We start from the raw sequence: 14166 nt of genomic DNA, 5'->3' as shown, positions 1-14166 counted from the left end.
ATACAAGTAAAAGAGATGATGTGTTAGTTAACTTGCAGCTTTTCAGTCCACTTTGACAGAAAGAAATTGAACTGAAACAGTCAGAACTATTTGTGTAAAAGTGACCAGTCCTCCCCCCAAACATGTCTTCTGTTGTCTGACATGCTCTCCAGAGTAGGGCACCACAGTTTCCAACAGTGAGAATAGGTTATTTGTCATCGGAGAAGAGGATGAAGCCCCTTCCTTCTGTTAAACAAACCCTGGAGCTAATGTCATCGTCCCGCTAATAAGCTATTCTCGATGCCGCCAAAGGTAAATTCATTTATTTGTCACCAGTCTCTGTCAACAATATTGTCACTTCCTGACGTGGTCTCGCCACGTATTGCTCACATAGTTCCTAATCAAATGAACACGACGAACGCGAAGTCCTTTTCCATGTCAAAAATCATCGCACTAATTACCTGGAAAATCATTAGCTTTTGTTTGGAGCTCCGGGACAAAGAATGCAGCATTTTGTCATGATATTCAAATAGCTATCATTGACGAAGGGCATTAGTTGGTCGGTTGTCATAGTTACCGAGGACTCTGATATTGCCAGTCTGATGTGGTGGGGGAGGGGGGGAACTTTTCCAGGTGGCTTGTTAATGAATATGCAGGGAGTTATTACATTTCTTCTCTTGACGATCGTGCACTTCAAGTTAAAGGAACAAGTGAGATGTCCTTCACGTTTGCATGTGCATTTAGAACTGTAGAATGTCCATGAAGTTTCAAGCAGTACTGCCCATACTTTCTTAAGATAAAGAGCACAATCCAATAGTTTCTGTGACTGATAGTAATAGGATAAAACATCACCTGGATAAAGTTACATTTGTGTTTGACTGACAAAGAAAATCGTGGTAGAAGGAACAAGTTTAGGCATGAAAGTAGTAAGGAAGGCTCTTATCCACCCCCTCCAGTTCCTCTGTTTGTTCATTGAAGAACCTCCTGTGCTTGACCTCAAAACTCCCTGTCACGGTATGGCTTTGCATGATCTGGCCATCTCCATACAATTCTTACAAGTGGGTGTCAGGAAATATTGCATGTCTCTCCTGTTGGTGAGAGAGCTTTCACCTCTCATCATGTGACTGTTGAAGAATAGGGGCTTTTTGCTAAGTGACCTGTTCTGTGGGTGCTTTCTCTTTAGCTGTTGCGATTGCCAGGGTGGACGTGTTGGATTCAAGGGCTCTTTTGGTCAAACTGGTCCTGAGTGACTGAAAATTGCAGCGAAACCCAAGTTTGGCGTACCCCTTATACTAGGCAAGGTACAATGTTACATAAATTCCCTGCCTGAAAACATCGATAATCTGCTGGAAATTCACCGGTATACTTACAATGATATGAAAAATGGTATGAATTGAAATCACGTCTGCTTCAGTTGTGAGACTGTCACATGACCGCCTAAGCCTGGAGATGAATGTGAAGGACAAGCTTTGTGCGCCACTAGAAAAACACCTTGCGGCCATGAGTATTTGCTCTGTAAGCCTGGCATTGAAATAATGTTTGGCTTTGGGTGTAATTTAACTTTCATTCAAATATTATTCCGATTTTCGTACATATATGCATTGCAGTGGCGTGTCTTATGATGAATTGGATGCACACACAGACGAATCAGCCATTGAACAAATTGAATTTGATGGTCATACCGATGGTTAGGTCTCTTAAAAGTATAATAGGCCCATCCGACTGAAATTTCAATTGAGGCGTGGACGTCTTCAGAAGTGTGTTTGCCATGTTGACCAAACAGCCAGATTCTTTGGACGTGCAACAATTGCACAGTTCAAGTCGACTGTCAGCTTCATCATCAGACCAGACTACAGATCTTGGCTCCTGTTGAGTGCAGATCTTGGCTCCTGTTGAGTGCAGATCTTGGCTCCTGTTGAGTGCAGATCTTGGCTCCTGTTGAGTGCAGATCTTGGCTCCTGTTGAGTGCAGATCTTGGCTCCTGTTGAGTGCAGATCTTGGCTCCTGTTGAGTGTAGATCTTGGCTCAGGACTGTTGAGTGCAGATCTTGGCTCCTGTTGAGTGCAGATCTTGGCTCAGGACTGTTGAGTGCAGATCTTGGCTCCTGTTTAGTGCAGATCTTGGCTCCTGTTTAGTGCAGATCTTGGCTCCTGCATGTCCTGTTGAGTGCAGATCTTGGCTCCTGTTTAGTGCAGATCTTGGCTCCTGTTGTGTGCAGATTTTGGCTCCTGTTGAGTGCAATGAAGAGTGCAAAAAGGAGAAGCATGCAACCACTCTTGTATTCTTCTCCAACTTTATCATCCCACTGTGCCTTCTGCCAGAAGTTTCATCGTTAATGTGATTTCAGTGATTATGACATTCTCAAAAAACCTGAGTACAACAAATATATACTCTGATGGTTATAGTTTAGTATAAGAAATGTTTGGAATGATAAGGAGACATTCCTGCCATCATGAAACATTTGCACTTGTTGTTAGTTCTGGCAGACTCCACAGGTTGGCAGCACTGGTGTCTCTGCCACAATAAAGGGGCAATCAGGGAGATTGCCATAAGAACTGAGACAGGAAAATAAACGTGTAAAAATACATCAGCAACAAAAGTGACAAATGCATCCCGCGTCTAAAGATAAGATGTAAATGCATTTTCTGCATTATGCAGGTTTCTGGTTTTATCTCTGATGAGGTTTAAGAAGACATCTTGCAATGACATCTGTGGTAGGGATATGGATTATGTGATGAGACATAAAGGCAGAAAGATCGTGAATGTATTTTGTCTTGCCAATCACTTCTGGTGTGATTAGGTGATGGAAGATGTTGAGCAACGGTGCAAAAAGGTGGTGTTGGTCTGATCAATGATCGATGGGCGTAAAATGTCTTGTTTCATTGATCACTCTTCCTGTGATTAGGGAGAGAATGGATGATGCGATGTGGAACGTCAGGGAAAGAAAGATCATAAAGTGTCATTAATCACTTTGACTGTGAGTGTCATATGATAGCCTCGTTGTTCTTGGTAGAGCCGGATCACCGGAGAGAACTCAGAAACTTAATGAGCCAGCATGGCAATGAACTAGAATTCCTGGCTCTTCACACTATATTGATGCTCAATATGAGATCAATTATCTTCTGTCACATGAGACTAAAACCAGTGGTCCCGTGTACCTGTACCTTGTGTCTATGTCGGAGCAAGTAAAAGGATCCTATGTAAATAACAGAGTTATATTGTGTTGGGTTTTTCTGGACGGCCTTTTCTCTCTGCCCTAGCTGCTCGAAAACTCACTGTCTTCATTCACAACAATGGATAACTCTTGATAGTTGCACTTAATGCCTGTGTTGTATTAAGGATGATGACATTTAGAGTGGGATAAGAAGTCCGCAAATAGCACTTGTCGGGCTGTGGCGTACGTAGCGAGAAAAACCAGTCAGTTGACGTCATTCAGAACTTGCGAAACAGACGAAAACAAAATTATTATCATCGTATTCTTTTATCTCAAGTGGTCAGGGTTTGGGAGTCGTGGGTATAGTGATCTAGCTTCTGTCTAAAGTGAAGCACAGGTTTGAAATAAAAATATCTAAGGACTATGTCTTCGTCTGTCGGATCCCATACTTGATGCAAGTTGTGGTGTTCTTGACTCACAGACCATGCAGAAACTTGGGGTGATGCATCAATTGTTGGCGCTTGTGTTGAATCATTCCATTGCTCCGATCTCTCTGGGACTGGGAGGCCCGAGCCATTTAGCATATCTCATCACGAATTCGAACCATTGAGTAGAAATGTAATGAGGAGTATAACTGTTTGAATGAAAGCAGAACACTTCATCTTAGTTACCTGAGACGAACTATTCATCAATTTTCGATGTAAACATCTTTTTTTAACCCGTCCAAGTAGATTCTTCGTGATAGTCTTACCTCCCCCGTTCTCCTATCGAAGTATCTTATATTTCATCAGAGCGCGGTGATCTGTAGATTCTCTCATGTATACCTGGTGGTCATATTGCACATGTTTGAAGCTTGGTTACCTTTATAGCCATTGATATCCGAGCAATCAGTTTCAATAAACTGAACTCTCTTGTTGATAATGATAACTAGACCTGCTGGTTTCTTCCGGAAGTCTTCCACGGATGTTTACCTCCTCAGGAAAGTTCCCATTTGTCTTCCGAAGTTCTGTGGATACATGCAAATGGGCTCAAGCTATAAACCTGAGGCATATGTGACATTGTCTTATCTTAGTATGTCCTCCTATGAAAAAAACGGATCTGGATGAATACTTGACTCTTCATCAGCTGTAGAGAGATGTCCCTTTATTGGTCAGACCTGTTAGAGTGATGTGAGTTTCCACCCAGGTCACACTGATTATACAGCAGGAGCCTATTCTGGGATCCATTTTGGTTTACCTACTGAGTACTTCTTCAACAAAAGCACTGCCAAGGATATCAGACTATCGTGAGTCTGGACTCCATCATGAATCCTTGGTTGGCATGGCTACAATAAGAAACTGATTCCCCATGACCAAGGGGGACTCGATTGGGTCTACATTGCCGCGTTCTTGAAAAATTTGCTTCTGGAAGACTTGCCGATAAATTGATGAGTCAGCATAAAAAAGTCAATCGATGGTTGGAGGAACTTTCGTGTAGACCCTCTCTTTCATCACGGTGATAGAACTTCATTGCTTAATCTGCACTGTACATTTTAGCCAAGAAAGGGTACTTGCGTGCTAGTTTGTGGAATGGACACTTTTGGTCTTTTGTTTGCGCAGTCAGTCAGAAAGATGATGTTCGCCTCGTTATGGCCTCATCGCTTCCAAAGAACTTCACAAGATTATATGCGAAGATGAGAAGCTTGTGAATGAATATATCGATACACGTTAACATGAAAGAAGCGAGACAAAGAGAGAATTGGTTTGTTTTCAAATTGCTCCTCTGTGTATATTGTTGCCAACTGTAACTGAATGAATTATTCAGCAGAGCATTGTGAGATGAAAAAAGGGGAAAATTTGGTTTTGTCTACGAACATGAAATCTGCGTGTGAAAAAACGAGATGCTTTTGGAATTGTGTGTTATGACTTGTGATTAGAGGATATGTGGTCTGCATATCAAGAACTCTAGAGACCTCAGAATGTCTGCTCCAGGTTTTAAGTTGGGAATCAGACTTATAAGGAGAAGATAATTCATGGAGCGGAAGAACATTACTACTTGATTCCAGAGTGCATGGCCTTTCTGTAATTCGAAAGGATCAATGTTTGCAACACTCTCCCTCCCAGTATCGTCTGCTCCGATCAGCTGCTATGTTCTCCAGATAGACAGTCAACACAATATTAACAAATAACAGATTTTTAAAATTAGGGAAAAAAATGTTGACGTATTGTTTGAAATTCTTCCCCTTCCCAGGAAGAGCTCGCTGTCAGCTGCATCTGCTAAGACCTTGCGTTATAAATTATTCAATACATGTATAAGTCTGCGGCACCAGCGATGTGCATGGCAGTGGCAAGCGAGCGAACGCAGCAGTGAGTCAGTTGATTGTAGATTACTCATGATTTGAGACTTCGGCAGTGGATTTATATGGCGAGTAATTTGGGATTTTACTGGTGACGTTGTAGACAAAGGCGCGTGGATGAAAGTTCCCAGTCAGCTTCCCGGAGATATGTTCCTTGACGGACAGGTGAGTGCGTCTCGGGTATATTATCTCAGTTTTTGAGTGAAGTTCTTCGATGTTTAGGCAAGGCAGCGACCTCTCACTTCTATCGGTGTTCTGTGTGGTTGTATCAGTTAAGCTGGTCTTGTCGTGGGTTTCATCAAAACCCCTTATACTTCAATGTAAAGCAGGTAAAGTAATGGGTCTTTGGATTCAAAGATGTTGAGTCCAGCAAGATACCTTTTCTCGTATCTCAGGTGAATTGATTGAAGTTCAGTTCTTGCCAAGGTTTGCTTCAATTTTGTCATACTTGAAGTAAATTTATTGAAGCTCCCTGAATAGTGTGGTCTGTCCAGTTATCAGATTCTTGACTATTGTTTACCTAAGTTTCGTATTTGCTACTGATAAAGCAATATTTGCCCCCTTGCCTTGATTGGTATTCAGAGAGAAACGGGGCCATTGATTAAAGATCACAAAAAAACTGGCAAAGCTGTTTCTCAGGTGTGTTGTGGTTCTGAAAAATCTTGTTGCAAGTTTCCTGATGCTTTTACCTATGTTCATAAATCATTGAGCACTCGCCAGCCTACCTCAACTGATTTTAAGCATTCATGGTCAGACTTCCTGGGGGCCTTCTCTTGGTAGTCTCATCAGCTTCAAGAAAAAAACTTTTGAAGAGACATATGTTACTTTGGATCTTAATTTCAGTCTTATCTTTGATCGATTGGCTACATTGGATTGATTGAAGCTCTCTGTATAATGTCAGGATCTCAAGGATCTGAGCAGATTTACCTTGCTGTCGGTATAGCTATCCAAGATCTTGAGCCTTCCTCCTGGCCTTTGGGAAGTTTCAGAGTGAGAAAATCACAACTCAAATAGTGCCAAGTAATTGCTTGCTTTCCTCAATGACTGTATGACTGTAACTAATCGTTTTGACGTCTGGAAAAAGCAGTGCTGAGTAAAACTCGGCCGCTGCTGGATTCAACTTCTTGATAACATTTCCAGAGCTATGTACCAGACACTCGTGGAGAAGAGTCTCCATGGTTTGCCAGATGTCGTTTACAAATCTTGATTTTAGGCTATAATGGTTAAGCACTGAATTGTCTCTTAGCCCTTTCGGTTCCCTAGTTATTAGACGTAATCTTTTCTGGCCTTTATTGCGACTCCATGTGTGCCGTACCTGATGTATTGCTAAACACTTCCGCAGTTTTGTAGTTCACGATAAATTTGCTCAGGAACGGAGTGTTTCCGTTGTATTGCATCCTTATTGGATCTCATATCGTTCCATTCTCAGGTCTTCTCAAGGAGATGTGTAGTACAGAATAGGCATATTATACTAATGCAAGGAAAAGGCAAAATAACAATAGATGAGGACCTGTCATTATGAGGAAGTAGGATAAACAGGTTACCAGCTTAGAAACCAATTGTTACCATTCAAAAATGCCTTCTCCATGAGTGACTTTTTGCTTGTTGAAACAATCTTTAATTACATCATTCATTTGTCACCAATTGTCTTCTGTCATGCCCGATTGCATACCAATACAACAAAGCTCCTTTGTCCGAATTGGCTTGGATCAAGGTGATCGCAAGCGTTCGGCCATGACGCACCATATTTTTTTGTATGCCTGTGACTAATGTTTCCAGGAATAGCCAATGTTGATGCCATCATCTCTAAACTTTGTACTGGTGGTGTACGGTAAATCAAAATCTTCTAGCCTAAGAATGATCAAGATATTGATCTTTGAAGCAACTCCCCAGTACAGAATTTTAACGCTTCATATCATTTTCTGGGCACTTTTGCGGAATGACTTCAATATGGGGGTGAAATCTTGGTCCCTTCTCAAAAGGCGTTTGTGCCAACTCAGTCCTCCTTCGTATTAACCTCAGAATCTTTCAAAAGCAACCATTATCACTGTTCAGTTAAAAAGGATGCCTAAATGGCCCTGTGTCACAGTTGAAATGAGACCACCTCAGAGCTGGGAAAAGTTAAAGCAAAAGGAAAGTTGGCTTCTCGACCTTGCAGCAGTTGAAGATCTCTACGCATTGTTGTGTTGAGATGCATGAAGAACTGTAATTGTCAAGACACTCGACTTCAAATGTCAAGCGACAGTCTTTTTGCAAATGAACTTGAACCATTTATATCTCGTCAAAGCTATCGGCACCAAGTAAATGGGTTAAAAACATGCTATCAGTTCTTTTGTGGTGAAACTTCACACGATGCAGATTATTACAAAACAATGCCGCCGGGCATACTTTGCTTGAAATTGATTGGATGATCTACTCTTTGTCATCGGATAGGGCAAAGTTAGCGTGAAAGACGAGCAGTCATTGAAGGTTTTGAAACCTTGCGTTTGATTTCTTGCTTTGAGCCTTAAACTCGTGAAAACAATTGTATTTTATGTTGGAATGTAAAGTCATACCTTGCTTCGGGTGTTGTAGGGTTTTATTTATTTTGCGTAATTTGTTTGAAAATATTAGGAGGGAGATTAAATCTGCGGGGTATGGGGATGTTCTTGTGTGTCGGCTTATAGTTTTCTGATGCGGAGTTGGTGTAGCATGTCTCTTATTTCAAATGTTATGTTTGGTAATTATCTTGTATCAGTATTCTACTTCGAGCCTACGCTTTTCCTCTCTTACATCGAAAAAAGAAACTTGTACTTGCATTCTTCGTTAGACTTGTCCATTTTTGGTAACAATGTCAACTGTCCTAGAGAGTTCCACCACAGAGCTCCAGAGCTTTGTGGTCAGCGTGGTGTCCTTTGGCTAGTATTCCGAGACCAAACTTCTCACGTTGCGCCCCCTTTTGTCGTTACAGATTGGTCCAACTGCAAAGAAATTATGGGATATTCCAGACCAAGAAGAGGCTGCACACAAACAGAACGAGAAGGGGATATTCAGTGGGGCAAATCCATGGATGCCTCGTGATGACGCGTGGAGCGCCGCCAGTGGTGAGTATTGAATTCGAAATCTTTCAGAAATGGGTAAATGTCGATCTTAGTTACGGTGTTCTAGCTGCCGTGAGGAAGTCGATGCAGAAGCAACAAGTCCCATCCATCTCTTGTGGTTGGCGTACTTGCTCAATTGGATCTAAGTATAGTACTCTCTATTAAAATGATGGTACTTGAGATGTGGGGGGGGGGGCTAAGTCTGCTCAGAATCGAGATGAGAAGAGCATACTTGTAAAAAAACCAAGTTTCTTTGCATCTAACAGGAGAAAATTTTCTCTCCAAGCTCAGGAGGACTTATGATGATGATGAAAGTGATTTACTCTGATTTGGAAGCAATTCATATGGCAGTATCTTGATTATGTCCTTGGTAACGGGATCACCTTATTGTCTGGTGATTCCAATCCAATCATTGTTGGAGGCACTTGGCAGTATTCTGAGCTGTATAAAGGTGTCTAGTTTCGCGAAGTTACAGGTCGGTGATTCTCGAGATGATTACTAGCTATCATTCAGTGATGGCCTGGTGATATTTTGATCACTTCATTTCCTAAGAGCAGTGTGCCATCATTTGAAAAGATCCATTGTCTGACTGGTTCTGGCTCTGGGAAGTTTTTTCAGGTAAACCAGTCAATCCACATTGAAATTTCGCAAGATGTTCATCAACAGGCTTATTTCCCGCCAATCATTCAAGAAGAGTGAGGGAGGCATTCAGATGACCTGACATTCTCTGGAGACTGACTGCGAAAAAACCCATGCAGGGCCCTAACCTTTCAATCTCATAACATCCCCCTTTCAGAGGTGACAACTTCATGCTCCATTCCAAACAGAGAAACTCACATCTTCTGAAAATTGAAATCCTCTGGCAAAATGTAGAACCAGGTGCGAACATCTCATTCTGAAAATTTCCCCGATTATTTCAGAGTTGAGACTAAATCACATCCTGTTGAAAATAATGCTGTGTGTGGGAGACTCAGTTACTTTCGATTACTTTCTTCATTCAACACAAGAATTCAATAATCATTTGTACTAATCCGGCAAGATTCAATCGCTAGGGCACAGTTGCCACAGCTACTACACATTCTCTTTCCTTAGAAATCACTAGAGTTTTCTTAGAACAAACCTGAGGTGGGGGTGATGTTTTTAGTTGTCATGGCAATGGCATTTTAAAGTGGAGGATTCTGGGTGTTTTTTTCTCTCTCAGGGTACGTGGTTCATGGAGTCTTCCTGAAGATTATTCAACCCCCTTGAGCAGATTCACATTCGTTCAAAGGTGAAAGATTGTGCCGTACTGGAAACATCCGAATATTTGCCAAGTTGGGTGGGGGGGGACCAGACACAGATCGTTAAAACGCTAATTGAGACATGCTTGCTGTACGCCATTATTCATCATCATAGAATTGATTGAGACTGTCAGATTGCTGTTCGAGTGATGTATAGTTATAGTATGTCTGCTTTGGAAGTGGTGGAAGGTTCATTCTTCCGGGAATTGCCTTTGAATATGCACCACTTACATTAATGGTGCTCTCCATCGCTGTGTGCCACCTCAAATTGTGTCCTTTGATTGTCTTGCTTGAGTGGGTGGGAAGGAAGATCAATTGATGCTTGCAAGTTGAGATGCTCTCAGAGTGTGATATGATCTTGGCTTTGATTTGGCCAAGCAGAATTCTTTTGGTTTTCGACATTAAGAAATGCTGTAAACCACCAAACATTTGTGAGCGCTGTGCATTATTTTGTGAAGAATGCCACTCTGGCTTGGAACCCACAACCTTCTCATCACAAGTCGGACACACATTCACTGTGTCACTGTGGCTCTGGATTCGTAATTTGCAAAGCGCCATGCTGATCCTGCATCTCTGACTGTTATTTGATCGCCATGGTTGGAGTGGGTGGGAGGGTGTATCAATCCATATCCTCTTATTGAGACATGTCTGACGGCGCAGCTAGGTATCGATCCAGACACGAGTCGAAGGTCTCAATGTTGTTCGGTCCAGTCGAGTTGGACTTGGAGAGTTAGGGGTTAGGAAGCGCTCTGGTTTATGCTTTTGGCACATACTGGCATGATAAAAATCTTAAGGTTATCTTCAGGCATTGCCTTCAGTGTGAATGTCCTCGAGTGAATGACGACCTGTTCTTTGGGAAACCAGTTTCCTAGGAAATTGGATTGTATCCATTCATAATTTCATCTACCGATAGGTTAAATATCCATTCTGCCAAAATAAAGCGTTGGCGGTAATTCATCCGCAAAAAGTCAAACACACCTGTGTTACCATGGTAACGTATTCCCTGTCAGATATACGGCTGATAATCCTGGTTACCATGACTATCAATTAATGGCAAAGTTGATGTATGATTTGGGATCAGTCAGTCAATTACTTATGTTTACCTCATCCAGGCCAGACCAGGCCAATCTGATGTGTTTAGGATGTGCGAGCTCAAAGGCGGTTTCCGGCATTACTTCCCTGGCCTTAACCGTTGACAACAGGAAGCGACTTTCATCCTCCATCGCAGAAAGTGCCTTTCTTGAATTACGCCATTGGGGTTCCCATGCTCACATGTTTGGTTCCACTGGAAGATAATTGTAGGTGTGGGGAGGCTGATATGGCCCAATGCCGCAGTAAGGTGTGTCAAGACCAACATCTTTTTAACCAAATTATATGAGTGGAATTGAGCGGTCCTACTTAAAAACTGTTCAGTTAAAGGTGTGGGCATCTTCTCAGTTTTCGTTGTTTGATTATTACCGGTATATCAATGCTGTATTTTTGTGAATGAGCAGGATAAGACTGCAATGTTTTGGACAAATCAATGTTTTCAACACAGAAAGCATCATGATAATGTATTTGTCGTAGTGTCTCGAAAATGATTTTTTTGCACCATTTTTTGAACAAGTTGGACATCATGATATATTTTACATTGCAGAAAGTTTTGATGACCCTAGGGCCCCACGACCTCAACATTGGAACAAACACAAACAACATTTCCATGGTTCGTATTCCCTTCTCCTATAATCTGCCCATCATTGTCTGTGCTTGGTTGTCGGTGACACCAGCGCCACCTGTATGCTGCACGTGTCGTTGTGACGCGGACGGTTTGCGGTGTTCGTTGGTGTCTTGTTAGTGCTGCCTGTGGACCATGTCTGTTGTATGTGTTACACTCGACATTTGATAAATGATTTAGGCTTGTGACGTCATATCAACCAGGGGGCGCTGCAAGATATCACAGTTGGACTTGGCCGACTTACGGGGCATGCTGTTTTGGATGTGGTGTACCCTGCAAGGATATCTGTGTTTCAGCTAGGGCGATGGACATAGTTTGCGGTGTTGTCATCAATGTTGGTGTTGTTCCTCACAGAAATGATATGACTTCGTGACGAGCAGACGCTGGGTGCATACAATTCTTGTATGTTGTGTTCTTGGAAGGCATTTGATGTCATGTTGTTCCTTCTAATCTAATCTGTGGTTGCTGATAGATGAATCGCAGGCCCGAAGACTTGTATGTGTTAGTTCTTCGCTATAGCTGCTTGGAATTGGATGGGAACCTTGGGTAAATTGGAATTTTGGAAAACTTTTCCTCCAGATATTTTGTTCAAGTATAGACAGGTCCAATAACCCCTCCAATCTGATTCGTTTGCTACCTGCCATGTTTTGTGTTAGCTTTGCCTTTCGTAGTCTTTATCTCTAATCAAATTTTCATTTCGATTCCTTTGAAGTATTTCTTTCAAGCGCATGTCGCAAACTTAGGATTCATTTCAGGTCTTGCAGCCAACTGATTTCGGTAGACCATTTGAAGGTGATGGGACTACTTGATTCATTTGCAAAGACTTTCGTTTTGTCCGAATGCATGGATTGAATTTCACCGGTAGAAAATGCTTTGGAATGTTGCATCATTGTCCGATTCGCCGACCACTGAGAAAGCAAACATGGCCACATCTAAACATGCAGTATGGTTTTACTCCTGGAAGCCTCGACGTACTTCTAATAAATGCTAATTAGTTCAAACGCTACAATTTGGCTGCCTCAATGAAAATCTCTCGGGATGTCTTGATGTGTTGTAACGACCAGGAGTGACATGTCAATATGACGTTTGGGAACCTGGTCTTGATGTTTGAATAATTATAGTGCTTTAACCCCAAAGCTGCTGATCCACTTTAACCCTTCAGGACCTGGTCTTCAGCAATATTGATAACAAACAAGATAACAAACTCTAATCGCCATCGTCATTCCAACAGATGTCTTTCAGCAGGGGACGTTTTGGGTTTTTTTGTCGTTAGGTGATAGACCCTTTCTAGTTACATGTAGCTCACCTTGTACGACAGTGTAACATCTTGCGATTGTTCAATTTCACCATGTTGACCTAAAGATGTTTCCGCTTGCAATGTATTGGTATTGCTCTGTCACCTATCAAGAGCACCCCTCTGTATATTGTTCGTGTTGTTCACAAACAGATCACCAACATCATCCAGTTCATATTGCAGGGGGTCAAAATCACCCATCCCTGTTCGTTAGCACATCCACCAAGTCACCGAGTCCATCCAATCTTCATTTACCTTGGCATATATCTTTCTATTCTCATGCGTCACTCTCATTTGTCTTTGCAGAACATGCCATCTCCCAACCGATTAGCGTTGTCCAGCGTCGGCCGGGGAGCTTCCCAAGCAGTGAGGCGAACAACGTGCTTTCTCCACGCTCGTCGGAAGCTGGTGCTTTAGGTGTAAATATGGTAGAATATGTGCTAGGAGGGTCGCCGTCTGGGAAGGAGATAGACAGGTTACGCATGAAGCAGTATGTCAACGTAAGTAAACGAAAAGACGATCCAACTATTCAGTATGCATTCCACTGCTAGAAATTCTTGGAGGTGTTGAGGTGATTGCCTTCATACACTCCCCCATTGCCTTGATGCCCATGAAATGTCTCCCCTCATGATGAAGTGTCCCCGTTTTCCCTAAAACTGGCAATAGTGCCCTGTTTTCGAAATTAATTGCTCTGCCCTATTGAAATGAACCGCAAGCCCTGGAATTCCACGTTGGGAAGTCCCTGTGGAAGGTTTTTCCATCAATCTATTCTCAAACGGGGAACGACCACCTGTGTCAACAACTTGATGTGGCGATTTGAACTGGTCGCCAGTAAATCTTGCACCGTTCTCCATTGCCATGACAACCAGAAGCAGATTGCACGTAATCACTGGTTCAGGTGCGACGGAAATTGACAAGGCTCTTCAGCGAGATGTAGTCTGACCGTGTAGCTGTCTGTTTAATTGATGGCCTTTGCTGTGTATTTGTCCAAGGTCGTTGAGACTTCTGGCCAAGGTCAAGGTCACTTGTCTGAAACTCTCATCTGCTCAAGTCTGTCTTGATCTGTAACAAATTATGATTGAATAAAACCAAACAGATTATTACCCTCCAAGGCCCAGTATTCAATTCCCTAACTCTCCGCTCTTTACCGAGGTCACACAGATCATTCTCTCGCAGCCAGCTGCTGGTTAACTAACGCAACTTGATTGGCTGACTTAAGATGACAATGATGAGGTTCAGTGGGAAAAGTCGGACAAACTGGCTGAAATATACACGAACTGAGGTCATCGAAGTGAAAATATACAAATTTGATTCCGTGGCTATTGTTAAA

At 42.3% G+C, this 14166-nt stretch overlaps 1 protein-coding gene across 17 annotated transcripts in view; it reads left to right on the top strand.

The window, feature by feature from the left end:
* LOC135503173 (pumilio homolog 1-like) overlaps window positions 1-14166 on the top strand; it is a 53183-nt gene that overhangs the window by 13821 nt on the left and 25196 nt on the right. For 15 of the 17 annotated variants that reach the window (XM_064796586.1, XM_064796591.1, XM_064796598.1 and 12 more), the window contains 3 exons: window positions 8419-8551; window positions 11465-11530; window positions 13143-13336. In XM_064796586.1, the coding sequence (XP_064652656.1) occupies window positions 8419-8551; window positions 11465-11530; window positions 13143-13336 (393 nt within the window). Of the gene's footprint in view, window positions 1-5546; window positions 5634-8418; window positions 8552-11464; window positions 11531-13142; window positions 13337-14166 lie in introns of those variants that run through there. The other 2 variants (XM_064796589.1, XM_064796585.1) reach the window with 2 other exon arrangements.

Source organism: Lineus longissimus, chromosome 19 (genome assembly GCF_910592395.1).
Source record: "Lineus longissimus chromosome 19, tnLinLong1.2, whole genome shotgun sequence".
Taxonomy (NCBI): Eukaryota; Metazoa; Nemertea; class Pilidiophora; order Heteronemertea; family Lineidae; genus Lineus; species Lineus longissimus.
This window is presented reverse-complemented; position numbering and strand designations above follow the sequence as displayed.